This window comes from Lithohypha guttulata, assembly GCF_036872675.1.
Source record: "Lithohypha guttulata strain CCFEE 5908 chromosome Unknown scaffold_4, whole genome shotgun sequence".
In the NCBI taxonomy this organism is placed as follows: Eukaryota; Fungi; Ascomycota; class Eurotiomycetes; order Chaetothyriales; family Trichomeriaceae; genus Lithohypha; species Lithohypha guttulata.
This window is the reverse complement of record NW_027042753.1, coordinates 2,130,457-2,155,015: the sequence shown is the minus strand read 5'-3', so window position 1 is coordinate 2,155,015 and position 24,559 is coordinate 2,130,457. Positions and strand designations below refer to the sequence as shown.

At 49.0% G+C, this 24,559-nt stretch overlaps 12 protein-coding genes across 12 annotated transcripts; 2 read left to right on the top strand and 10 right to left on the bottom strand.

Annotated features, from left to right (window-relative positions):
* Positions 1-601: 601 nt before the first annotated feature.
* PBN1 (protease B nonderepressible form) lies at positions 602-2,221 on the bottom strand (the record flags this gene model as incomplete). The annotated part of the gene is made up of 1 exon (XM_064900271.1): positions 602-2,221. One exon carries the CDS (start codon positions 2,219-2,221, stop codon positions 602-604), a length of 1,620 nt encoding a protein of 539 aa, XP_064753583.1.
* A 301-nt stretch (positions 2,222-2,522) lies between these two features.
* Positions 2,523-3,332, bottom strand: LTR64_005934 (uncharacterized protein; the record flags this gene model as incomplete). The annotated part of the gene is made up of 1 exon (XM_064900270.1): positions 2,523-3,332. The coding sequence occupies one exon, from the start codon at positions 3,330-3,332 to the stop codon at positions 2,523-2,525; it is 810 nt and encodes a 269-aa protein (XP_064753582.1).
* Positions 3,333-3,587: 255 nt separating this feature from the next.
* Positions 3,588-4,220, bottom strand: LTR64_005933 (uncharacterized protein; the record flags this gene model as incomplete). The annotated part of the gene is made up of 2 exons (XM_064900269.1): positions 3,588-3,664; positions 3,752-4,220. 2 exons carry the CDS (start codon positions 4,218-4,220, stop codon positions 3,588-3,590), a joined length of 546 nt encoding a protein of 181 aa, XP_064753581.1.
* Positions 4,221-4,985: 765 nt separating this feature from the next.
* LTR64_005932 (uncharacterized protein) lies at positions 4,986-6,959 on the bottom strand (the record flags this gene model as incomplete). The annotated part of the gene is made up of 1 exon (XM_064900268.1): positions 4,986-6,959. The coding sequence occupies one exon, from the start codon at positions 6,957-6,959 to the stop codon at positions 4,986-4,988; it is 1,974 nt and encodes a 657-aa protein (XP_064753580.1).
* A 1,540-nt stretch (positions 6,960-8,499) lies between these two features.
* On the bottom strand, positions 8,500-8,974 carry LTR64_005931 (uncharacterized protein; the record flags this gene model as incomplete). The annotated part of the gene is made up of 2 exons (XM_064900267.1): positions 8,500-8,820; positions 8,873-8,974. 2 exons carry the CDS (start codon positions 8,972-8,974, stop codon positions 8,500-8,502), a joined length of 423 nt encoding a protein of 140 aa, XP_064753579.1.
* Positions 8,975-9,819: 845 nt separating this feature from the next.
* LTR64_005930 (uncharacterized protein) lies at positions 9,820-10,578 on the top strand (the record flags this gene model as incomplete). Its single annotated transcript, XM_064900266.1, has 1 exon — positions 9,820-10,578. One exon carries the CDS (start codon positions 9,820-9,822, stop codon positions 10,576-10,578), a length of 759 nt encoding a protein of 252 aa, XP_064753578.1.
* A 179-nt stretch (positions 10,579-10,757) lies between these two features.
* LTR64_005929 (uncharacterized protein) lies at positions 10,758-11,129 on the bottom strand (the record flags this gene model as incomplete). Its single annotated transcript, XM_064900265.1, has 1 exon — positions 10,758-11,129. One exon carries the CDS (start codon positions 11,127-11,129, stop codon positions 10,758-10,760), a length of 372 nt encoding a protein of 123 aa, XP_064753577.1.
* Positions 11,130-13,832: 2,703 nt separating this feature from the next.
* LTR64_005928 (uncharacterized protein) lies at positions 13,833-14,580 on the bottom strand (the record flags this gene model as incomplete). Its single annotated transcript, XM_064900264.1, has 3 exons — positions 13,833-14,016; positions 14,100-14,252; positions 14,375-14,580. 3 exons carry the CDS (start codon positions 14,578-14,580, stop codon positions 13,833-13,835), a joined length of 543 nt encoding a protein of 180 aa, XP_064753576.1.
* Positions 14,581-15,492: 912 nt separating this feature from the next.
* Positions 15,493-16,323, bottom strand: LTR64_005927 (uncharacterized protein; the record flags this gene model as incomplete). Its single annotated transcript, XM_064900263.1, has 1 exon — positions 15,493-16,323. The coding sequence occupies one exon, from the start codon at positions 16,321-16,323 to the stop codon at positions 15,493-15,495; it is 831 nt and encodes a 276-aa protein (XP_064753575.1).
* A 1,058-nt stretch (positions 16,324-17,381) lies between these two features.
* Positions 17,382-18,413, top strand: LTR64_005926 (uncharacterized protein; the record flags this gene model as incomplete). Its single annotated transcript, XM_064900262.1, has 2 exons — positions 17,382-17,837; positions 17,883-18,413. The coding sequence occupies 2 exons, from the start codon at positions 17,382-17,384 to the stop codon at positions 18,411-18,413; spliced, it is 987 nt and encodes a 328-aa protein (XP_064753574.1).
* Positions 18,414-19,178: 765 nt separating this feature from the next.
* Positions 19,179-20,810, bottom strand: LTR64_005925 (uncharacterized protein; the record flags this gene model as incomplete). Its single annotated transcript, XM_064900261.1, has 2 exons — positions 19,179-20,166; positions 20,266-20,810. 2 exons carry the CDS (start codon positions 20,808-20,810, stop codon positions 19,179-19,181), a joined length of 1,533 nt encoding a protein of 510 aa, XP_064753573.1.
* A 1,476-nt stretch (positions 20,811-22,286) lies between these two features.
* LTR64_005924 (uncharacterized protein) lies at positions 22,287-24,110 on the bottom strand (the record flags this gene model as incomplete). The annotated part of the gene is made up of 2 exons (XM_064900260.1): positions 22,287-23,950; positions 24,023-24,110. The coding sequence occupies 2 exons, from the start codon at positions 24,108-24,110 to the stop codon at positions 22,287-22,289; spliced, it is 1,752 nt and encodes a 583-aa protein (XP_064753572.1).
* Between the last annotated feature and the right edge of the window lie 449 nt (positions 24,111-24,559).

The following is a 24,559-nucleotide window of genomic DNA, read 5'->3' as shown; positions in this document are numbered from 1 at the left end:
AGCGTCTCTTTGATAACAGGGCTGCCATGATAACAAGCTTGTAATTTTTGGCACATCACGACTATAGTAACCAGACCGGTGGACATTGTCAAGCGACAGAATTAGGGACATTATGATCTTCGCTGTCGCTTCCGAGATGCTTCTCTGGTCTTTCCTACGAGCAAGACAATGGTCCATGATCGTCGGCATTTGTGATTTGTAGACATTGATGAAGCCTCTTTCGCAGGACTGGAAGAGTGCACCTTTTCTTTGAAAGTCTGCGGTGCCCGTAGAGCAGTGCTTACACCGATACGCAATCAGACGTGCTCCATGCCCGTACAGCAAAAGAGCGATACGCCACTCACTATACATCAAGGCAACGTTGAGTAGTGTACCATGGAGGCCCCCGATCTGGTGCAGTTGTGACCATGTTGCGGAGTAGTAGATGAAGGACATGGCTTCGGATACAAGGGGTAAGCAAAGCAGAAACAATCGTGACGTTCGGATAGGTCTTTATTGAAGAGGATTCTATAGTTTCTTTTCCGACCGGGCATAGAGGCATCGCTCTTTCGCACCAATTCCGCAGCCATCCACCTGCAAAGCCTACTGGAACATTCACCTATTAGTTCGACTTCTTGGTCTCCTCAGCTGTGACTGCTTTACCCTTTCGTGCATCTGTCCTCGACCACCAATTCCACTCCCAAGAGATCTCACGAGAAACCTTCCATGTAACCCACAAGAACCCACTAGTGACCAGCAGTAAGGTCAAGAGCTCAGCCATGCTTGAGGTCATCACATTCGTGTCCAGCACAGGCACGTCAATAGCTTCAAGCATCTTCTGGTTTGCCACAGGCTGTGGCTCAAGATGGTAGAACATCGTCCGAGGACCAAACAGACCATCGTAAGCCAAGTTGATACGATCGAATGGGTTGACTGTGAACTTTGTGCCCTCGTCTGCCGTACATGCCCAGAAGATAACTGGCCAAGGTATTTCGATATGCTGCTTTCCACCGGAAGTCGGCTTCAGATATCGCAGATGTAATGGGATTGTCACATCCCAAGATGTGTCTATTTGTTGTGCTGACGTTGGTGTAGCAAGTTCGAGAAGCATAGCTGAACCCCATTTGTGGATGACATAGTCTGGAGCTTCAAGATCACGCTCGCCTGATAAGGAGCGAAGGGATACGATGTTGTGGGCTTCAGTGAAGGGTGGGTCGATATCAGTGGTAGGAAAGGCATACTCGTCTGCAAATATCGTGGAAGGCAATGTCAGATATGCGTGTAGTGCACAGGTGCTATCTGCTGCTTTGCTCGCTGGTTCTTGTAAAACAGTGGCAGCAGGAAAGCGGATGCGCATCGTAGGGTGAAGGCCTGTAGGCTCGTCAAACGATATTGTATAGCTTTGGTCATGATCCTGCTTGGTGCTAAGGGCATGATGCCTTGATGGAAAGAAGAATCTTGTGGGCTTTGGACTGTTGTCTTCGCCCACGACTGTCAGTATTCCCTCCATCTCTATCTGTGCGGCCTCAGAACCAGGAGAAGCCTTCAATATCCCGACCTCATTTCTGTCACTCGGTGAAGGGTCCACCAATATGTTCCAGTTGTTGTAGGTTTGCCATCCCTCAACCATGCCCATCGTTGTAGTCGGAGGCTCAGACCAAAAAGCAGCGAACGTCAACGCATGAGATATGCTGTCATAATCAATATCAACATACGATGCGGAATTGAGCAGAGCTGCATTGTGCCTGCACCCAACACCTGAAGGCGGACAGACATGTTCTTGAATCCATGTCACTAATTTCTCTAGCGACGGTAGCAGCGAATAATACTGCAACGCGGCGGCAGACGCGAACCGTTCGGACAAGATGTCAGGCCTCGAGAAGCTGATTTCTGGCGAAACACATCTCAATGACTCGGAAAAGATTCGGTGTAACAAGGGGCATAACTTGTCGTTGTTTCGGTCTGATAAGGGTGTGTACGAGACATGTAGACCTGGTGATATAGACGATAGGTATGGACTTGATTTGTCGTATGCCCTTTCTGTAGCCCAACGAACATGAAGCTCATGCGACCTCTGCAGTACGTCTACAATCTCAGCTGGGAGCTCGTTGAGGCCAAACGTCAGTCGCTCTTCTCGTGCTGCTTGTAATCCGGCAAAGGAGAGAGAACCCTCTGTGATTCTGATTTCTGACGGGTCGTAATCAACTTCTTTCGGCGGTATGAAAGTTGACCGCCGCCTCATGATCGCGGGCACTTGTTCTGTCAATACAGTTGTGCGTTGTAAGCCTGCTGACGCGTCTGTTCGATACGCCGCTACACGTGAGTCTATAAAGCAGGAGACGGCGAGATAATCGCTGTTCCTTACCAGTGATGAGTAAATCGGCGTGGAGGTTGAGACATGATTAGGTCGAGCGTTTCAGGTTTCGATTTCGGCAATTTTATTGAGCAGCCCTTATCTCATTGCAACAATGAGAATATCATGCGACAACCCAGACTCTACAGCAATTCGTTCATGCTAATAAATAAGATATGAATCCTTCGATTTATTGATTGTCAGGCCACGTGAAACGTATGTTGTTCCTCGTGATGCCTTCAGCTACTACAGACAGGCCACCTGATTTGATCATCCACTCTAGACGCTGAGACCTATACTCTCTTCTCCTCTCTCCTGCCTGAATGTGTTTCACGATGACTTGCATCCCTGGTAAGCCTTCTTCGTACTCTTTGAAAGTTTGTGCCACAGATGGCCTCTGCTTAAGTCTCACGTGCCATGCAGCCAACGGAGTGTTCAAAGCTGGCCCAAGCCCTAGTGTTGTCGATCGATTGACGATGGGAGCAACAGCAGCGTCGGCCCAATCAAAGCTGTCGCCACCGAACCAAGGACTTGCTCCTAGCTTTTCAGTCAACCATTGCTGAATAACCTCTACATGGTGTTTGCCGTTACGTTCCAGTTCTTCCGCCAACACACCCTCAGCGCGTTTGAACCATCGCACTTCTGCAACACCCCAATTGATTGCCTCGTACTCAGTGTCACAGATCTCCTCGATCATCCTTGCTCTGGCTCTTGATGCTGGATCTTTGGGCAGTAAAGCCGGACTGGGCCATTTGTCCTCCAGGTATTCGAGTATTATGGTTGAGTCGAAGATCTCCAGGTCACCATCTATAAGTACAGGTACCTCTACTCGAGGATTGGCGGCTCTCAAAGGCCCAGAAATCACGTTGTTGGATAGGTCTTCGGGCACTTTCGTTGTGAATGGAATACCCTTCTCTCTTAGGACAATCTTGACCTTCTGAACATAGCTTGATACTGGTGACTCAAGAAGCACGATGCCTGATGGTGTCTCTGTAGCCATTTTATGCCGAAAGGCCGGAGTTGTTACACTGTAGAGCACTGAAGTACGCAGGTTATCGTGGTGCAGGAGCTTGATTTTGTTTACCCCACACGAGGTTGCTCTCGAAGAGAATGCATCTCCAATCACTCGGACAAACTCATCCGGCGTCGAGAAAGTTGAAGATGGGCTTCTGGTGACGGAGTACCGAATTCGCGCTTCAGACACAGACTAGAAGATGTGCACAGCAACATTGTAAGTAGGCTCACTAGCAGCAAATCATTCAGGCTTCGGCTTTTGCGCCGTACCGTTGCCTATAGACTTGGGCAAGCTTTCCTCGGCTGAATTACGAACTTCTGAAGAGAGTCAGCTTGAGATCTGAAATGAAAAGACAGAGGCCTTTCTCGAAGACCGATATCAGGAGAACAAGGAAGAACACTCACCTGGCACTTCTTCCTTGTTGAACCACTTGATGAGATAGTATGCACCAACCCCGAACAACCATACACCAACCGCGGCGAACGTGGTAAAGAAGAGAACAGGAAAGAGGAATAACAGTGCAAAGCCGACTGCACCTAAGATAAACAGGACAGCTCCCAATAGACCGACCAACAGACCAACGACCAGAGCCACTAGAGTAACAGTGATTATCAGAGCGACGAACAAAAACACCGGTATACCACTAATGGCAACATGGGAGAGCAAAAAGCTTGCCAATAGTGGTTGATCGTGTGCGAATTTTGTGAGCTTTTCCATTATGGCAGCTCTTGTCTCAGGTGGTAGCACTCGGTCTAGCAAGCCCTTTCCCATGTTGACGACTGACGAGACGCCGCCCTGTAGTGTGCCCATTACCGAGCCCAAGCCGGAACCTGTAGCACCGCTCACAGTCGAGTGAACTTGTGTAGTCGACATCGTTGGAAAGGTAGAATCGCGCTTCGTATCGTAAGAGAGAAGTCGGACACTGTGAGAGTTATGCAGGTAAGTTCTTTAGCACCGTGAAAAAGACGAGCAGATGGCAACAAAGTAGATAATACGACAGCGTATTCTCTCTTGCAAAATGAACAGGAAGGCACGATCGCTCTCGAAGTTGCTCAAATCATGATTCTTTTCTTCAGGCACATGTTCGTCGGAAACTTTGATTCAGGACAGTCGTTCCACCGCACTCGCCAAAACATCCGTAAGGGAAAATGCTGTGAATATCTTGGACATTTGCAGGGATGAAGCTGGCCGAAACGCATCTTGAGATGTCATCGAAGACTTGCGCGATACGCGACGATCGACACGTTCCTTGAGCTCGTCACTCATTCTCCACAAGAAGCCGGCGATAATCCAGCCTTGGCGAGCCGAATTGGCAGCTTTTCCCTGTAAAAGCTGCCTACTACCCAGTTTCGTGGCTGTCCTCCAAGCTTTCGAGTTCGTGAAAGACGCGTGGGTTGCACAAATAATTCGAGGGAAAGCAATGTCGCATTATAGGAACACGATATAACTTGCCTTCACGGCTACGTTCAGTCTGCTCTGGCTCACCGCATGGACGAGCTTGAAAGATGTTCAAGTTTGATACATCTGTCCAATGTTTAGGCAAGACAGGCGCCTGTTCTTCACCTTGATTCTACGGTGACGAAGCATTTGGAGGTCTCGACCAACACGCAATGCCACCAACCTTCGCTCTGTCACAAATCAAGCATCAACACCAATGATCTTGATCCTTCCCTCTATCCTGGGCGCAATGGCTCTTGTCCAATCGACCTCAAATTCTTCCACTGCAATATTGTCACAGCTTTGAGGTGTAGGCACCCTAGCTAGTCTCCTCCACTTTTGCATTACCTGCCGCATAATTCTTAGCTTTCTTTCCTGACGTCTTACTTCTTCAACGTCAGCGCCTGGCTCGACGGTGTACTCTTCGTCGTCAGAATAGTCCAGAAACTTCGCTTCTTCTTCCGATTGTTTGACAGGTCGTGTTTTCTTAATCACAGGTCTGGTTGGAATTGAATGATTTGATGGGCTATCAGTCACTGATGGTGTCTTGAGCATCGGTTCAACGACAGGGTGAGACTTGTGCAACTCTTTGTGGACACGCTCGAAATAACGAGACGTATTCTTCCCAAGTTTGCTCCATTTGCCTAACGTCTTCAAAGACATGAAGTACTGCCTCAGTAGCATGGAGATCAGTATGCCATTTTCTTCGGACACAATCTCTTTAAGCTCACCACCTGCAGACTTGACTAGCAAAGCATCAAACCCATCCTTTCCTCGAGTCATATAGTCTCTCGTCACGAGCTTGTACTTTCTGTCCAGAATTAGTGGCTGTCCACCAATGCGGATGTTCGAAGTAGGGTTCGGTATGCGATGGTCTGGTGGTAGGTTGGGGTCAAATGTAAACGTTATGTTTGAGACCTGTGGAAATCGTCCTTCGAGTGCCGGATAGGTAGATACGCTGTTCTCCAATGCGTCAAGAATAGCCTGACCTGGTGCTTCGATCACGACGCAAGGGTCCTCAAAGGGGAAACAATTCAGGATGTCTTTGATCCGAAGAACACCTGGAGGATAGATTTGATCCCCACGGATTGTCCCAGCTGCGATGATACAGCAATCACCTGCATAATAAGTGCGCATGAGGTCACAGACGAAGTTACCCATATTCGATTCTTGTCGTCTGACGACCACGAAGCGAGCGTCAAGAGGTGCAAGAGAATGACCAATGGGCTTGTCGAGTTTCGCTTTCAGTGCATTGGTCATCTTCTCCGTCATCTCTTTTGCCTTGGTGTCCTCAGGAATACTCGAAACGATATCACGTCGAACAATGTGTAAATCCCATCCCCCAGTCTTCTCTTTGGAGCGGCGAGCCTCTATATAGCTCAGCTGCTTAAAGTCTGTTCCACTACGAAGCACATGGCAGCCATTCACGATACTGTGCGCATAATTATGATCGTGGCCACCCAGAATTATGTCCACAAGACCTTTGGGTACCATTCGGGCAACTTTGTTGTCGTTCGGCTCTCGTTGATGGGCAACCACTATCACAATCTCAGCACCCTGTTTCCGTAGACCAGGAACCAGTTCTTCTGTTGTTTTGTGAGCTGATTTGTAGATTAGATTTGGCGGTAAGGAGTTAATGGTGTCCAGCCACTCTCGCTCCACAAGGCCAATGACTCCAATCTTGATGCCATTAGAGCTTTCGAGCAACAGTGACTGTTTGGCGTTTCCAAGAGGTACATTTTCTCCTAGAGCAGGATCCAGTACGTTGGACAACAGCCATGGGAATTTACACTGTTCTGAGAGGTGTCGAAATTGGGTGACGCCAAAGTCGAGATCGTGATTGCCGACACAGGCAACGTCGGTGCCTATATCATTGAGTACAGGTACCATGTGACTGCCTTTCGTAACGCTACTCTCCAGACTTGGATTGAAGGCATCTCCAGAGAAGCAGATTAGTAGTTCAGCTTGGTTTTTGTACTTCTCGTCGTTTCGATAGTGGTTAACCACTGTCTGAAAACGGGCGATACCACCGACAGGCTCGGCCGAAGAAGCGTCGACATGATAGACATCGTTGTAATGCAGTATTCGCAACTCTGGTGGCGATGAAAGATCGCCTGCTGAATGAATTATTTCTGGTTCGCCAGAAGGATTGTAATTGTCGAACGGCTTGGCCATATCGAGGTATTATGGCCACAGATCTCAGTTAATTATCTTCCTCTCCGCCTAGTAGTAATACAACTGTGCACCCTGTCAATTTTCCATGTCACTTGTTCTTCGAAACAGATTCATTCTTAGATCATGCAGAACGGCCAATCAGCTGCCCGACTCGTGGCATTATTAATGCAGGCTCCTGCAAGGGTCGTACTGAGTCGTCGTCTGGAGTCGTCCTAATACACTCAGAATGATAAAATTTCGGAGTGATCGATCGGTCCAAATTTTACAGCTAGGCTGGCGGCCTGACAGCATGGTGTGTGAACACATCCAACAATTGTAGTAATGATGCTGAGGTCCAAGCTCATAGGGCTGCAACATCTCGGTCCCGGGACAGTCCGTTGGGCAAACGGGGCAAGCAACCAGTACCAGAACTGGATGCATCCTTCAGGTCAGCACTGGTCAATTTCCGCAAGATAATCCGCCTCGAGATCTCCGACGTTCGACCGCGAGGGCAATGTTGATGCTGTCTGCTGCAGCGTACAATGTCGTAGCTCAGCCCAGTTTTGGCCGTATATTTGCCCACAGGTTGTGTCTTACACGAACTGCCCTTTACTCAGGTGTGCTGACCAGCGTTTCCGTCGGCCAGCGACACAATCTCCCGAGGTTCACATCGTGTACTCGACATCATGCTGGCTCTACTGAAAAAGAGCTCTCGCAGCCTGTTGTGCCCGCTACGGCCACTTTCGATCTAATGAGCAGCAACGGCAGTAAGACTAGAATTCATGTCCGGCCCAGCTATGCTCACAAACCCAAGGCTGTGGAGAACCTCCTCAAACAGCTTCCTGGTCTGCTCACCGAAGCAGGTATGCCAGCTGGCACGATCGCCAGCTTCAGTACGCAAGGATGGGATCTCGACGAATCCGGCGATACAATCCATCGCTATGTGTCCCTTCGATCTGTACGAGACCTTGAACGAGTCTTAAGCGACATCAATATAGCAGCAAAACAGCTGAACCATGACCCACACACCTACGTCGATAGGACCTTCTGCACAATCTCCTGCACGACTCACGTTCCTCCTGGACTTAGCATGAAAGATGTAAAGCTGGCAAAACAAATCGACGAGATTCTTGAAAGTTGGGCGGTTGATTACACTGGTTCTAAAGAGATAGACGAGGCAGAAATACTCTTCCTAAGGCAAAGAGGCAGAGAGCGCAATATGGAGGCGATCAGAGCAGCGAAATTAGATTGTAGTTGTGGTTGATATTCAGCAACTATTTTCTGCCTTCTCCTGCATTCGGCTTCCAACACTTGCCTAGCTGTGAACATCCTCGTGGTCCGAGCTACAGGCCCTGTCATCTTTGGTCGTGCTCACCATGTTGAGTGAAGCTGGTATACCAACACTCCACGTTTTCGTTTTGCTGGAGCACGACAATCGACTATCAAGATGGTTGTGACCTCAGTCCTTCTGTTCCATGACGAAGTCTTAGCTTTATTGAGACAGGTGCTGATCCTCTCAACCTCCTCAAAGGTGAAAGAGTATCCTCCTCGAAAGCAGCAGCTAAGAGCCACTGCTTCTGGCAGATTGAACATTGACGATCTTAGGCACGTGTTGCACTCTGTTCAGCCGACGGTTCTGAGCGAAGATGCCTGCCTGAAGTGACGCTGCAAGATGTTCTGAGTAGATGACGAATGTATCATCATCAGTCTCATCGTTATTCCTGTGATCCTTCGAATTGGGGTGAGCCCGTGGTCGCGCATTCTGGAAATAACCTTGTTCGTTGGCTGACAAGGGTGATATTGAGAAAATTCTGGGAGGTCGTGACGCTGCAAGTGGTCGTGAGTTGGGTCGTGGAGGTTCCTGATCAGAGTCTCGAATGTCCTGTTACCCGATTGTTAGCTTGAGGCATACAGCAGAACCCTTAGCTACTCACACTGTCAAAACGATCAGTTCTCCTAGTTCTCCTGCCTGAATCAGCGTGGTCAGAATTGTTTCGTGGCTGTCTGCGTGGCATGGGAATGGTTGTTGAAGTCATGTTTGCTGCCATACACGAATGTACAGCTTCAAACCCTTTGCAAAAAGTTTGGTGCAGCTATATGTATGATACTCCATATGCCAGTGGAAGGCTCGGAGTGAATAGGCTGCCTCTCTTGGTTTCCGTCATTCTAACGACAAAGAAATACGTCCAGAGAAGTTGTCCTTTCCACAAACAGGCAAATCATGGATAACTATACCAAGCTAGGACGTCTGGGAAGTCTGTGGGGACATTCTGCATGTCGCAATCCTTCGGGAGGGTTGTGTGAATCGTTGAGGTTGGAATAGCCTCATGGCCACCATGTCCAGCGCCGCGTCATCTGACCAGCGACACAGATGGCGAGTAGTGGAGACTGAGCATTGTAAGGTCAAAGCTTCTGGACAATTTCAGGATATGAGAGGCATGTCTGAAACAGAGTCAATCTGAAGAACAATGGATGCGGGAGGGTGGATGGCTAAATACCTGTCCAAGGACAGGATTTCCTCCTTTGGCAGCGTTTGTAAATCCAATCTCTTGCCTTCATTAAGCACGAAGTTCAGGCATGAGCAGGCTTAGCGAATACCTAGGTAGGGAATCCTCTACCCCAATGATTTCATAGTCGTTTTAACTGTCGGTTCATGGTTCATAATTGTCGTTGCTTGACCTTGCCCAAATGCTTGCCTGTTCAGAGAAGGATTGTGGAGACTCGTGAGCGTGATTCATGCAGGGTGGGGAAGATCTTATCTGATAGAGCTCCGATCAGGATCTCCAGACTGCTTCCATCTCATCTGCTGTTCAGCAATTGCTAAAGCCCTGAAAGCTGATTCCCCAGCCACCACTGATCAAAGAGCCAAATTCCGAAGAAGATGCATCTTCCACTACCTCTTCTATCCCTGTTCCTCGCCATAATTCCTCCTCTCCAAGCATCGCCAGCGCCTGCTAACCCTCAGATACCCTCGCCACAGCACATACTAGTAGACTCCGATGCTTTACCCACCGAATTCGAAAGCACAGGCTTCCGCATCCCAACTCGCAACGAATCAACCGTCCTCGCCCGCCGTCTCCTAGCCAAATCGCGCGCAGGCGTCCTCTCAACCATTTTCCCCAAGAACATCACTTCACCATACGTCCCTGCCGCGGTAGCAAACACACCCATCGGTCTACCCGACTACATCGCCTCCTGCGAAGAACCAACCGGAAACCCCACACTTCTGGCCCTGACAATATCCACGAGTACACGTAATGCCGTTGCGGGCAGCAACGTCAGCTTGGCGATTAGCTGGTGGGATGAGTACGTCAAGCTCACGCATGCTGAGCCCTGGAGTGCTGCGAATTTGCCTCGAGCGAGTTTGATCGGCTATCTGGAAGAGATGACCAAGGAGGAAGTCGAGAAGGCGGGTGTGGTCAAGTGCTTTACTGGGCTGCATGGGGATTCTAGGTGGTGGTTGCCTGGAGATAAAAGTGCTGCGCATGCGGGAGTGTGGATGAGGATGGTGGTTGAGCAGGTGTATTGGATTGGTGGGTTTGGAGATCGGGCGTTTATTGGGTGGTTTGACCCGGAGGTATGGAGGGGAGTGAGGACTGAGGAGTGGAAGGCTGTGAGATTGCCTGGAGAGAAGGATTGAGGCTCAAGGCCATGGATGCAATTTGTAGCCTAGCAAATTTACGCGTACGAGCGGGTGCACGATTTAAATAACACTACAGCACTCCGTTCTGAAGCGATATAGCAGCCCAACCATGGACTAAAGAGCCTGAATTTGCATATTGAACTCACGAAACCCAGTGAGAAGATATATACAGCACTCTACTTCTTCTTTCCTCCCTTCTTCGCACCCTTTCCCTCTTCCTTCTTATCCTCCTTCTTGTCCTCTTTCTTGTCTTCACCCTGCTCAGCCTCCTTCGATTCACGCTCCTGCTTCTCCCGCTTGTTCTTCTCCGCAGCGTTCTCCTTCTTGTCCTTTGGGTCTTTGGGGTCAGGTGCTCCTTTCTGAGCTTTATTCTTGTGCTCGCCTTTATCGAGATACCCACCTCCTTGGGCTTCGTAGCGACGTGCTAGTTCTCCTGCCTTCCATGCTGACCATGAGCCTGCGCCGCCGCCCTTCTGCATGGCTTTGACTTCTTCTTTGACCTTTTCGCGGAGCTCTGGCTTGTCAGGCTCGCCTTTTGAGGAGGGCATGATGGTGGTGGGAGTTGTGTTGGAGTGACAAAATACAAGGTATGTCCTGATGCGTGAGGTGCGTTGAGTTTGAGTCTTGCGCTCTAGGGGCTGCTCAAATATGTAGCGGTAGCGGCAGTCGTGGTGACGAGGACGCTCGCTGCACTTTGAATGTTTCGCTAGATGTTGTTGAGTGTAGATTGCATTGAGATAGTTCCAAAGAGCCACCTCGCAAGCTCAATTCTATACTGCGCGTTTCTTGTTGTTCGCTTCCTTGCTTCTGGACGAGGCCGAACTTGCTGAGCTCCTAGTAGAGCCGACCGTACTCGACGGCGACGTTTCCCTCTTAGATTGTGCAGGGAACTTGGTGAGGATTTGGCGCAAAGAGTCCTTCGCGGTCGCTGGACGGTCCTGAGAAGAAGGCGTTTCTTGGAAGGTTGGAAACCGAATCATGGTGGCTGGTAAGTGCAAGCAGGGACGATGTGGTTATCTGTAGATGTGGAGATCTGGGGAACTTAAGCAGCGCCCTGGAAGACCTCTTCCTCGCCTAGCAGAAGCCTGACGTTTGCTGATCGCAGAAACGGCGATCTTTAATTCGGTATAGACTTGGAAATGTGCTAGTGAGTGATAGGTCGGGCACTAAGTCGTGACGTACGAGGCCTCAGATGTGTCGAGGTCAAGGACAAACAGTTTCCGTGCGCAGAAATGAAAGCGGATTCGAGGACTTTAAGAACAAAGAGCGAAGTGAAAGCAGTGTGGCAACAGTCAGCAGGGTATTTTAGTCAAGTGCATGTGGCTGATGGCAGAATGATAAACAATTGACCTGAGAAGCAGGCTGTTGAGGGTTTGTAAATCGCGCTCGTTTGAGGCGAAAGAAGCTGGTGGATTGGACCAGATAAAAACAGTACAAGAACAAATGCTTCTGCCCCGGTTCTCTAGCGAACGAGCCGGCTGTTCATGCGAGTCATCGTAACCTCCACCATTCCAAGCTTTGAGTTGAATGGTAATCACTACGCTAGAAGACGAACAGGTAATCTCTTCATCGTTGTTCGTGTTGGTTCTGAGATTATCGTGATGCATTGGTGGACGAGGGAAGTCCGCGATATCTCGAATCCGCATCGAGGTTAGTCAGTGGCGTTCAGCCAACCATAAGCCATTATCGTCTCTCCACGCTAATTCAACAAGCCGCAGCCACTGTTCCTCGAACATGACCGCAATCGTCATTCCACATCACATCCAAAGAACAGTGCTCGGAGTGTATCGCTTCAGAAGTTTATTTGTACTTACCTGAACACCTGGCTGTACCTCATGACCTGTGTAGAGAAGACTAATGTCACAAAGCCATGTTCCAAGTAGTGCGAGAACATGCAGTGCCGTTCACCTGTTGCTTGGAATCTCGAAACCGCTGGCCAGATCTCGATCTAACCCAGCCACTACTTGTGTGTTCCCACGCCATGCGCGATCTGGGGGATTGCATTGTCTACCGTCGTACGGTATGTGTCATCTTGCTAACCTCGAGAGAAGATTGAAGTGCGTGTTCATGCAGGTACCGTCGTAATTTATAGCAACATTGTAGACTGACAACACAGTATGAACTCGATGCACCTTCGCTCACACACTCGAAAGTCGTTCTCTGCCGGATCGAAGGACAACCTCGTTACGTGAAGAGTCAACTCTTGGCTCTCGCTTGCAGACGGTTCTTGCTTTGGCACGTGGTCGACCTAAACTCTGAACGTGCGTCATAGCTCCGTCAGACGACATAATACGGAGCACGCCGTCCTCAACGTTCATCAGGCAGGTCTGTGGTAACATATCTCAACACCATGCCCAGAAACATTTGCCGCGTCAACAGGCGCGCTCTCCACGGGAGTCATGCAAGTTCGCGTCGACACCACGACGTCTCACAAATACGACGATAAGTCATCTTGAGAATGCGGCCCTAGTACTATAGTTGAGCGGGTACCGCTTGACATACTTGCAACGCTTTCCAGAAAAGATTTGTGTAATGTAACTCATGTAAGTTCAAGGTAAGACCGATACGTACCAGTTGTCCATGCGTGGAAAATTGAGTCTTCTTCTGCATCACAACAGTAACCTTGAAGATGAGCGCGTTGGTGTCTGCTGCTGTTCACGAAACAAGGACTGATATTCACCAAGGTCATAAGAACTGCATGAGGAATGTAACCAGCCACCAAGACTTGAGTAAACTTGAACTGTTCACCTAGGCTAGGCCGTCATTACCCTCCTCGCTTCTCGTCGTGTAGTCCAGAGAATACTGCTGGATTCCGCGGGTGGCATAGAATGTTCTTTGGTCAGGTTGGCGATGTTCTGATTGAGCTTTCATTATAGTCTGTGCTGTTGAGAGAGACACGGTCTCTTAAGACTGCTTCTAATCGTAGATGCAGGACGTCTCCTCATCGTTGTACCTGGACTCGCGTTAGAGTCTCACATTGTTAAGAAAAAAAAACTGGCGCAAGGTCAACCACTCCGGTTAGTAAAGCTGTGGAACTGGCAGATGATCACCCAATCTTATTAGGTCTTCTTTTGTTCAGATGCAAGATATACAGCGCTGTACCAGAACAAAAGAAATGCAACCGAGGTGAAAGACTCTCCTCGACACTCGACCAGCCAAAGTCTGCTTCCTTTTGCAAACTCGGCTAGCAAGACCTCGCCAGTCGTTGGAAACCGCGTCATAAACAACGACAACTTCTCTTAGCCCACCAATCAAGTCCTTGCCTTGATTTCCTTCTCTACCTTGTGTTCCAGGGAAGTTGCGTCCCCTTTCAAATCCCTGCCCATTTCTTTCGCTGCGGCTTCGACCGATCCAGTCTGCGAGGACTGGTATGCAAGGATTCTCGAACATTGGATTGCACCAACAACAGCGAGACAAGCGTTCACAGCGGCCAAACTATACACAGTATTAGTGGCACAATCTCGATTCTTCAACCCAGCTGAGCCTGTGACATAGCCGGATTTGTAGTGTAGACTCACAGCATATTCTTGGGTCGAATGACGAAGCACCACCTCGTCCAGATTGTACCAGTAGCCACAAGAGCAGCGTTTTGCGACAAGGAGAGCTTCTCAGCTGGACGAAGGAAGTCGGCAGCGCCAGACAGAACAACACCCCATTTCATGACAGGCGCCCTTGAACGACAGATATTAGCATAGTTCTTCCAGCAACTTGAGTGTTCCATTCCCATGTATTTCCTCTATTGATGCTCGCGTGCTTGGGTGCTCATCCTCGGGTGTCGTATAGCAAGACGTACCAGAAATGGACGGTCTTAATTCCAACCTCACTCGTCCATAATCGCTGAAACAGGCTCTGTGGCTGCGCTGGAGTCTCGACAGCAGGATTCGCAGCGGTTGTCTGTGCTCTTCGTTGAACGGTTTGTCGGATCTGCGACCGGGTCTGGAACTGTGCTTGTCGGCTTGTCTGCTGTACCAAATACCGTAGACCAACACGGGAAGACATGGCTGCTGGTAGAAGAATACGTAAAAAGAGTGGAGAGTATACTGTGTTGTCTACGAGGATCGCGGTAAGAATGAGCTGCTCGTTGATTTACTTCGCGGAGTCACTGTCTGGGGAGGCCGATCGCACCGGAGTCAAATTTAGCTGTCCGTGATTGGCTCTCCGAACTGCAACTGCGTGAAGTAGTAGCTACGATCGAAGTATATACCATAATTCACACACGCGCACCTTTGTCAATAGGAAAGAGCTGTTCTATTCCAACTACAAACTGCGGCTCCGTCGTCTGTCTACCTACAAACCGAGTGCGATCACGTCCCAGGCCAGCCATGGCCACCAAGTACGCCTTCACCCAGGGACTGCGAGAGATCAGATTTCATCTATGTCCAAGCAGTTCAGCAAGTGATGCTGCGAGGTATATCATGATTACGCAGCATATTTTCGAGCTAACAAATAACTCAGAGCTTTTCTAAAACGCGCATATCCTACTATGAAACACCACAACCCAGAGACACCGATATTGATCAGGGAAGCAACTGGTATTGAGCCGAAGCTGTGGGCAAGATATGGTACGAACCTGGACAAGATGCAAGGGCTTGTGCTAACGCTGGCTGTAGCTTTTGGAAAGGAGAAATCAGTGTCATTATCGGGTACGTCAAGCACGTTCAGGAAGGCAAGGCCTCAGCTTATTGCGATACAGGTCAATCAGATAAAGAGATCGAAGATACAGTCACTGGCATTGTAAAATCTGAATACTCATAGCGCGAGCTGGAGCGCCACAGATTAAATCAATTACGGCTCGAAGCTATGTTGGACATGGAGTATGCAGACTGAGCACCTGCAAAGGCTTGTGTATATATGCTCACAATACAGTGGTCATCGCTCAACTACGCCTCGACTTGGGTGGAATGCGCAAAATCATGCTTCAACCTCTCCGAACCTATATTGAGCCCAACTCATGCTTCCTTCAGGTAGTGTCCAAAGCTGTTTGCCAGTGTCTGCACCGGCAGCACCTACACCAACGTGTATCGGCAACAGATGCTCGAAGGTTGGATGAGCTTTTCTTGCATCCGGTCTTTTTAGAAGGTTCTCCACAGCTTGATCACGACCTGCGTCAGGCGAAGTCTCGACCGCATCCTTCATAGCCTTGTCGAAGCTGATTGAGTATGGCATTGTCTGACCACTTGCTCGGGTCGCCCACAGATCCCTTAGGTTGTGCACCGCCATTCCACTCACTATGATCTGGACGTTCTCCTCTCTGAGCTTCTCTACTGCTCGGCCCAACCTAATATGAGCTGCTGCGTCTGTCTCGTTGTCGAACAAGCTGACTTGCACGATAGGTATTTGGAGTGGATTCTTGTCTGGCGCAAACATGATCTTGAATGGAACGAAGACTCCATGGTCGAGACCTCTCTCCTCAGGAACAGCCTTGATTCCGGCTTCCGTCAATAACTGGATCACCCTCTGCCCGAGCTCGCTGGACCCTCTATTCGGAAATTTCTCCAGGTAGTAATGCTTCGGAAAGCCATAAAAGTCGTAGAGAAGCGGCTCTTGCTCTGAAACATTGACTTCGATCGTGTTTGGCCTTTCTGCTTGCCAGTGTGCCGAAAAGACAACAATAGCTTTCGGTTTCACCTTCTGGGTAATCTCTTGTCCTATCGCTTCGAGTTTTGAGTAGACCTTATGGTCCTTGTCGTACATCGTGGTTGGTCCTCCATGGGAGACGAAGTATACTGGTGTGCGAGGCATGGTTCTGCTATTTTGTTCGAGCCCTACAACTGAAGCTGTCTGTACACCTCTTATGGAAAGATTGGAAAAAAGTAGAGGCAGCACCTCTAGTCGTGTCGCAAAAAACGTTGCAATGATCAGCCCTACTAGTACAGGAAGCAGATAATGAGACTTATAGGTCATTTAAGTGTCCTTGACCTGACTTCCTCCATGTCCAATTAGCTTTACAGCCACAGAGGATATACAAAACTCGTTGAACGTAGAGTGGTGCTGTCTGTGTAAGCAACTGCCTCACAATCATTCGAGTCGATATTAATCTCACGGAATGGTTTCCGCATCACGTGATCGTTGACAAACACCTGTTGCTCTACTCGCACGAGTACCTCTGTCGTTTCTCAGCGAACCCTTGTGCTCATAGAGAAGACCATGCCTTACGCTACTAGCAACTGTTCGCGTATTTCATTGACTTTGTCCATGTCTCCATGTTGTAGTAGTGCTGTCCAGGAGATAGCCACGTTTGCTGATGCCTACCACTATTCTCATTGTGATGAATGCAGCTTAGGCCACAACACTTACTGTCTGTCCACTTGAGACAGATGCTGACAAGAAGCGCTTTGCCTTGACGCGCATTGCCAGATAGGCATAGAGCGGTGTTTGCGATGGTGGTCTCAGTAGTCTTCTTTGCTGAACAGGCAGCTACACCCTTTGACTGGCACGCTATACATTGACTCACCGTCTGAGATGCTTTTCCTGTTTGATCGAAGCCATTTGTCGTTGACTTTGTGTTAGAGCGTCTTTTTGGTGAGACCACAAACATTTGCGTCTATTGAACAACGAGGAACATGTCGGATGCCCATGGGGAGCAAAGAGGATGCGCGAGTACAGAGTTATGTCCAAATGGATGAAAGAGAAGACAGATGGTTCGGAAGATACGAAGCTTTGTTGCACACTAGGCACCACCACGACGACTTCGAGATATAAGCATCTCACGATTCCGGTCTACTCTGCTCCCTCAACTCAACCAGAACTCAAAGCACAGTCCAGAACCGAAAATATCATACACCGGAAACCCATTCACCATGAGTTCAACTGAGACCGTGCGAACACCGACTTCTCAAGGCAAGCGCAGGACCAGTGAGCTCGGTTCTGCAGCTTCAGGTCGATCCAGTGTTGCAATTTCACTTCGTCAAGGCAACTCTCCTGGTGCCAAAGGCACCAGCTCTCTCAGCGACCAGCCATTCGACTCACAATTCAACCACGTCATGTTTGAGGAGAACAATCGTGGCGAACTTGCGAAATCTATCTTTGCGCTACCTTCGTTTCGTACCGACATAGGCTCTGTGGTTCAGCAGCAAGTGAGCAAGGAACTTCGTGACCACCTGGAACTAGTACGAGAAGCTCTGTCGCTGATATCGAAAGAAATGACAGCTATCAAGACTGGCTTGGAATTGCCACAGACGCTGCAGGATGAACAAAAAGCCCAGGGCGCTTCGCTCTTGACTCGTACCACCATTTCAGAAAAGCAGACGAAGGAGGTAAGTGCCCATTTCACCCACCGGGTCAAACGCTAATCGTTATAGGCCAAAGATGTTGCTGAGGAGACCACGAAACTTCTCGAGCAGTACCTACCAGCATATGTCTTTGGTAATGCTCCTAACCTACCCAAGCACACCGATGAGGAGAAGAAAAACCGCCTACCAACAATCATCCAGCAGCAAGTCAGCCGAGCCATTGCCAATGCTGAGGTCAACACCTATCTCTCCTATATCCGCAAGGTCGAAAACAAGGCCACTTTCCTGAAGCAGTACTCTAGCATTCGCAAACCGAATGAAACCGATTCAACTCATAGCGCAAACCTGACGAAGCAATATGGTCTTGATCAATGGAGCAAGGGCCAGCAACTCACACATGATCTGAAGGAATGGAAGGACCCCAGAACTAATGAGGTACACACCATCCACAAGCAAGGTGCCCCCAAATTCGAACGTCTTAACAGTATCAAGAAAGAGCAGGAAAATAAGATCAAAGCCTTGGAGGAGGAACTCAGCGCTCTGAAGGAAAAGGCCAATGCATCCCGAATAGCTATGGAGGAGGATGACCACACTGACTAGAGGCATCGATCAGCCTCCAGTGTGACCATGGCAGGTTCACAACAGGCGTAGAAAGAGTTGAGAATAGACCAAGGGCCTAGAGAGAGCTTCAGCTCGTCCACCGTTGATGAGCTGATGAGACAAAAGCTCCATACCGCGTGCGGAAAATATTGAGGCCTGACCATAGAATGTGGTCAAAAATGAAGACATCATTGGAAATCCTGTTATCTGCTTCTCTTCTCCTTTCCTGCCTTGGGATATGTTTCTTCTGCTCCTGTCTGCTAAGTCTACCGGTTCACACATATTGTGTTTGGTGGGAACGATAATCTCTTATTGATATCCGATCGTCCCACCTCTTCTTACATGCAAGGATATAGCCTCATTGACACGGGAACGACTTGTAATTCATTGAGTGTCAATAAGGGTCTTTACAGGTTTTCAGAGTACGATCCGTCAGTTGGCAGGTTATCAACAGGACGACCGCGCTACTGCTAGCAAGACTGCTAGAAAGTTCGATGAAGACTCCGAACTAGTTGAGACGCCAACAAGGTTCTCAAACGAATTTTGTGTGCAAAAACAGTCTCATACATCCATATACACAGATACACTAATTTGCGCCGTTGACATGCTTGGACATGTGCTGAGGTATCATGCTTTGTATTCTCTGCGGAGAAGTCTCCTACCCTAACCAAAGTGTGCCATAGTACCCTTGTTTTCCCTCCTTGTTTTCCTTCCGAGACGCCAGCGCTAAATGTGGTATGATTACAACACATCGATTTAATCAAATCATGAAATCTTCGAACTCGACCCTTGTGAGCTTGAGCTCGGACCTTCGTCTTCCTCTTCATCAAGTTCATTGAGTTCGTCCCATGAATCTCGACGGAGATTCTGTCTCCTTTGCTGCCGTAGCCTGTCCGCAGAGTGGGGACTGGTGGCACTCATCCTCGTCGCAGAGTTTTCTTGCCGCTGTTTCAACTCTTCGATTGTGCGAGCTTGTTCTTCTTTTGCTCGTTGCAGCGAATCGTCTTCCCACACAATCTCGTCTGACCCCGCAGTGATAGTCTTTGCCTTACTTTTTGACTTGGATTCTTGCATTTCTGGCTGAAGGTCTTCCGTATCTGAGGTCCCGATACTGTCGTTCCTCGCTGGTTCGGTTGTGGATTTCTTGGCTTTTCTACCAGGCTTGATGGCTGCAAACAATCTGGGAAGCTTCGTGGCAGGGGTCCCTCCTTGTCCGATTTGGGCGCGTTGCATGCTCGGACGTCTGCTTTCCCGATCACTACTTAGCTGACTCGGAAACGTGTGCAAAGCTGACATGAATTCGACCTGCTCAGAATCCCCTACGTCGCTGTTCTTCTTTCGATTGTGCGGGCTGCTCGAAGGATGCAAGGCGAAGCTGTTTGTGCGCACATCAGTTGTGTCGATGGTGCCGTTGGAATAATGCATCGCAGCTTCTTCGTCGCTGTCGTGAGTATGATCATCACTGAGAGTAAGTGCAAAACTGGCCCTCCTTTTCTCGTCTTTCTTAATTCTTTTCACGCCTAGTCTCTTCAGTTCTGTCTTAAAATCGTCCAGTAAGATGGCGTCAGTCAAGCATTTGAAGACCAAGCTTAGCTTCCAGAATGGATTTATGCCATCCGTATCCCCAATGAAAGGGTGGATGCTTGCAGCAACGTCAAACCCTGTGAAAATCAACGCCAAGATAAGCGAGGCGAACAGGATACCGAATCTAGGCGATCGCTTGATGATCATGGTTATCTTCATGCCGTAGGATCTGGCAAGAACGAAGCAGAATATCGCACTGCAAAAAACCCACCAGGGGTCTCTGCATCGAATTAGCAACTGATCGAAATATACGTCTGTGGAGGCTTACCTCATCAATGGCTCGTATGGCCGCACCGCAACATACCAACCTCCATAGCCATTGAAGTATCGGAAATTGTCAGTGATCTGAAAGAGTATAACAGGCACCGTAAGACATAATGTCGAGATGTATATCGGTGTGGTCCACCTAACAAACTTGGCACTGAAGATAGTTGACTTTCCTTCGAAGAACGGCTTGATTTTCATCCATGCAACCACGTTGTGAAGAATGTAGCTCAAGTACAACAACGCGGCAGTACTGGACAAATACCAGCCATATCCATCAAAGTTCATAAAGCAGAAAGACCCGTGAGATAAGGCGAAGAGTTGCTCAACAAGAATGAGCTTGTGGAGCAGTACTCTCCTCCTCATGTTTGCAATTGTAATGCAGGCCATCAGCCCAAGAGCCCCGACGACAAAACCCTGTGACCAGGACTCGAGGATGAGGTCTTCGTCTTTAGCATGTTTTCTCCAATTCCAGAAGTCTTGTGAATCATTGTCGGGCTCGAGGACAGGCCCAGCTTGCCGTGGGTGTATGAAGAATGCCGGTGGCATGACGAAGATCAATACAAGACATAAAACGATGTTATAGTGTGCACATGGCCGACTGCGCTTTTCCTAACTGCACACAACAGGTATAGTTTGACACCACTGTTGCTCAACAACGGCCCGTGGAACGTAAATGAAGGCGTAGCGGAGGAGTAATAGAGGTGCTTAAGTCGTACACATCTGCAGCATGTCGCAGAGACGCTCTTCGAACCAGCAAATCGACACAGCAGTGAGATCTGCCTGATCTGACAGGGACGCGACTCAATCAAAGGTGGTCAAGGACGAATTAAGATGTGAGGAGTCCTGCAAAGTCAAAGTGAGAAGAGCTGTGGTTCCTGTGATTCCAGCACCTGTTTTGCGACGACCTTCACTATCCGGGGAATAAGCACGGTCTGGGGAAAGTCTGGAGAGCACTGGTAACGACAAAAGCAAGAGCATCATCTGCACAAACTGCGCAAGGCGTACAATCAAACGTACGTTGACTAAGAGAGTTTAGTTTGAGGGATATGCTCAAGGTTCGCCGCGAGAGCCACTTGTGTAAGCCAAACCAGTAAATTTCCCAGATTCGCGGTACCCATGTGGCATTGGGAAGGCGCCGCCTCGAAGATGACCATCATCGTGGAGCGAGGTGTCCCCGCATAAGCGGAAATGAGGTAAATGTGGTGTGGCCAAGGATTTTATTGAACTCTACCCTCGGTGAACTGAACCGCGACACACCATGCCAGGCTCACTCACAATCGCCCTAGCACTGTATATTGAGCTCATGATATTACAGCACATGTTGGTTGTGAGAATCCTCAGACAGTGGTCGAGAACCTGGACTCGAAGCAGTCAGCTGCACAAGACCACAGAGCCGGCCAAGATGGGAGGCTGGGCGTGAAGCGCCAATTCGAACAAGGCTCATATCCGCGAATTTGGGGCAGTCTCTCTTGTTAGCCCGTTGGCAAGGCAGACAATTGGTGGACAGAGATGTTACATCAGGTCTTGCCAAATTGCCACTCGTAGAGCTGTTCAGGCTACAAGTATCTTGGCGTGTCTGTGGTGTACAACGTCGGTGATTCCGTATATTTGAAAATTCAGCAGTCTCTTGTTCAGTCAAGGCCTGGGCGGCGCGCATGATGAGCACGACAAGCCGGGGCAGGAGCAATTTGCGGTCTGCCCAAAAGCTCATGCATGTAATCAGGTGGAGAATGGGCAAGATCGTCATGCCACCAGCATTGGGAAGGCGCCGCTTTGACACTTGACTAATGACATTAGGGCAAGTATAGCGAGTCCCTGGAGCCTCTCTTACTGTGGTACTGCAGTACCCGTACTCGTATCAATTATTCACTATATTGACCATCACAGCATCAGCCTTGACGGTCTTTTCGTGTGGCACTAAAGCCACACCGACAGCTGAAGTCCTCGACAAATACGCAGGGAATACGGTGCAGCATGGCTTGGCGCACTTTCAAATTCGAGACACCACGAAGACTGCTCAAATCACTTATGGCCATTCACCTGTGCTGCCTTGCCTGACTTATCTTGTTGATTTTGCCCTTGGTTCTTCTTGTTGCGGTGCGCCACACTGTAAGACTCGTTCTTCTTACGACCTCTGCCACCCCCACGACTGCTTCCTCCATACCTGCCTCCCGAGCCTGAGCTGTTCTGCTTATTTACTCGAAAGTCAATTTTCTTCAAGGGCTTCTCAAGCATTATGTTCCCTTCAAGACCAAGTTCTTTCCTTCTTTCGGGGTCTATCTTCCATGGCTGGAAGATCTCTTGTGGTTCGGTCACATCTTTGAGTTCTTCAACCCAAGTTTTGACATAATCGCCTTGATGATCGTAATCGAAAGCTTGTTTCACTGGGTTGAAGATGCGAGCTTCTCCACGAGGGTCGTTGCCCACTCCAGACACATACTGCCAGTTACCCCAATTGTTGCTCAAATCATAATCCATGAGCTGGCTTTCGTACCACTCTGCACCGAATTTCCAGGCGATGCCTAGGTGTTTGGCAAGGTAACTTGCCACATTTTGCCTGGCACGATTACTGGTATAGCCTGTATGGAAAAGCTCACGTTGACTTGCGTCAATAAAGCCTGCCCCAGTCGTGCCTCGGAGAAAGCGGTCAAGCATCTCTTTAACTTCTGGATTGTTCTTGGGATATTTCCATGGATAGGATGGATCATCTCTAAAACCTTCTATCCTGAAGAGTCGAGGTCCAAATTTACGTGTGCACAACCTCATGTAGTCACGCCACAACAACTCGAACCGCACGGCAGCTGTACCCTTGTTCTCACCCTTGCCATAACCTTCTGTGCCTTTGTACTGGTCATTTCGACCATCCTCAAAGTCGAGTAACTGGAAATGCACCTGACGAGCGGTAATACAGCCGAGTGCAAGCCAAGCTGATAGTTTTGTGGAAAAGTCAAGACCCAGCAGCCCGTTTCTGGTATCCTTGTATTTTGTCATGGACCCTGATCCTATAAGGTGCTGAATTCTCTTCTGGCCCTCCTTCGAACCACCTTTGAATGGGGACGCTGATTTAGCTCCCTGTGGAAATGGACACATGTTCTCAAGGTCTGGCTTCTCTTTTAGAGGTTTTAGTAATGCTGTTTCGACTTCATCATACGTGTCGGACATGACGAACGGCTCTTTCTGAGGAGGCACAAAACTTGGCAAAGCCGGTAACGACTTTGGCGTTGGATGTGTCCTCCTGGGTGCGTCTCGTAGAGGCTCTACTGACTTGCGGTAGGCTGTAAACACGTCCGGATAGTTGCGAGGATTGTCGAAAGGGACGTCTTTGTCATGAATGTAGTACTTTTCGTCAGTCCATAATTGAAAGTCAATGCCCTGCTTCTCTGCAGCTCTACGAGCCGTGTTCTCCTCGTCCTTCTCCTCGACTCCTTCCTCCTCTGTCATCCAAACTGCTACCACTTGTGCCTCTTTCTCCTTGGCTTTGTATTCAGTCAGTAGATCTTCAAGCACATCTACCACTGTGCCAGCTCGAAGAATAAGGCCAGAGCCTTTTTCTTCCAAGTCTGTCTTCAAGTCCCAGACACTCTGAGCTACAAAGCTTGCCCGATGAGGTCCGCATCTCCAGAATTTGCCTACCTCCGATCTCGCCTCGCGATATGGCGACTTCTTACTTGAATCGCGGATGAAACCTGATACTTCCACCTGCTGTGCAGCAAATACATACACAGGCAGTATGTGGGTAAAGGGAGATTGTGACTGACTTGCTAGTTTGGAGATTTCATGAAATATAGGGTTATCGGCTACTCGAAGATCTCGACGGAGAAGGTACACCAGGACTTTTTGTGCCATCCTTGGATAGAACCAATAGACGGTGAATCCCCGGCTCGCTTAAGAGAAAGAAGTCCTGTGGGCAAGTACGTCGTAGATAGTGTAGAAATATGCAGTCCAGCCTTCCTCAATGCAGAGAGCACGATATATCACTAGCCTTGTGACGCTGGGCTTCTCAGGATACGATGTTGATACTTGAGTTAGGGTCGGTAGTTTTTGTCGTAAGTCAAGGATTAAAGTCAGCAAGTTCAATCTCAAGAAGTCAGGACAACATTCTTCTGCAGTGGACGTCCGAGCAGCCATGTGGTAGCAGGGATTCCTGCGGCTACGAGCGCCACAAGTCGGCCCATCAATCTTGAGTAATCATGACAGCATTGAGCATTCGAATCGACGAGAAACTCGACCTTCGCATCACATGCGCACGTCCATGAGTAACCAAACTGACACGGTTCAGAAAAGAGTGGCGTCCA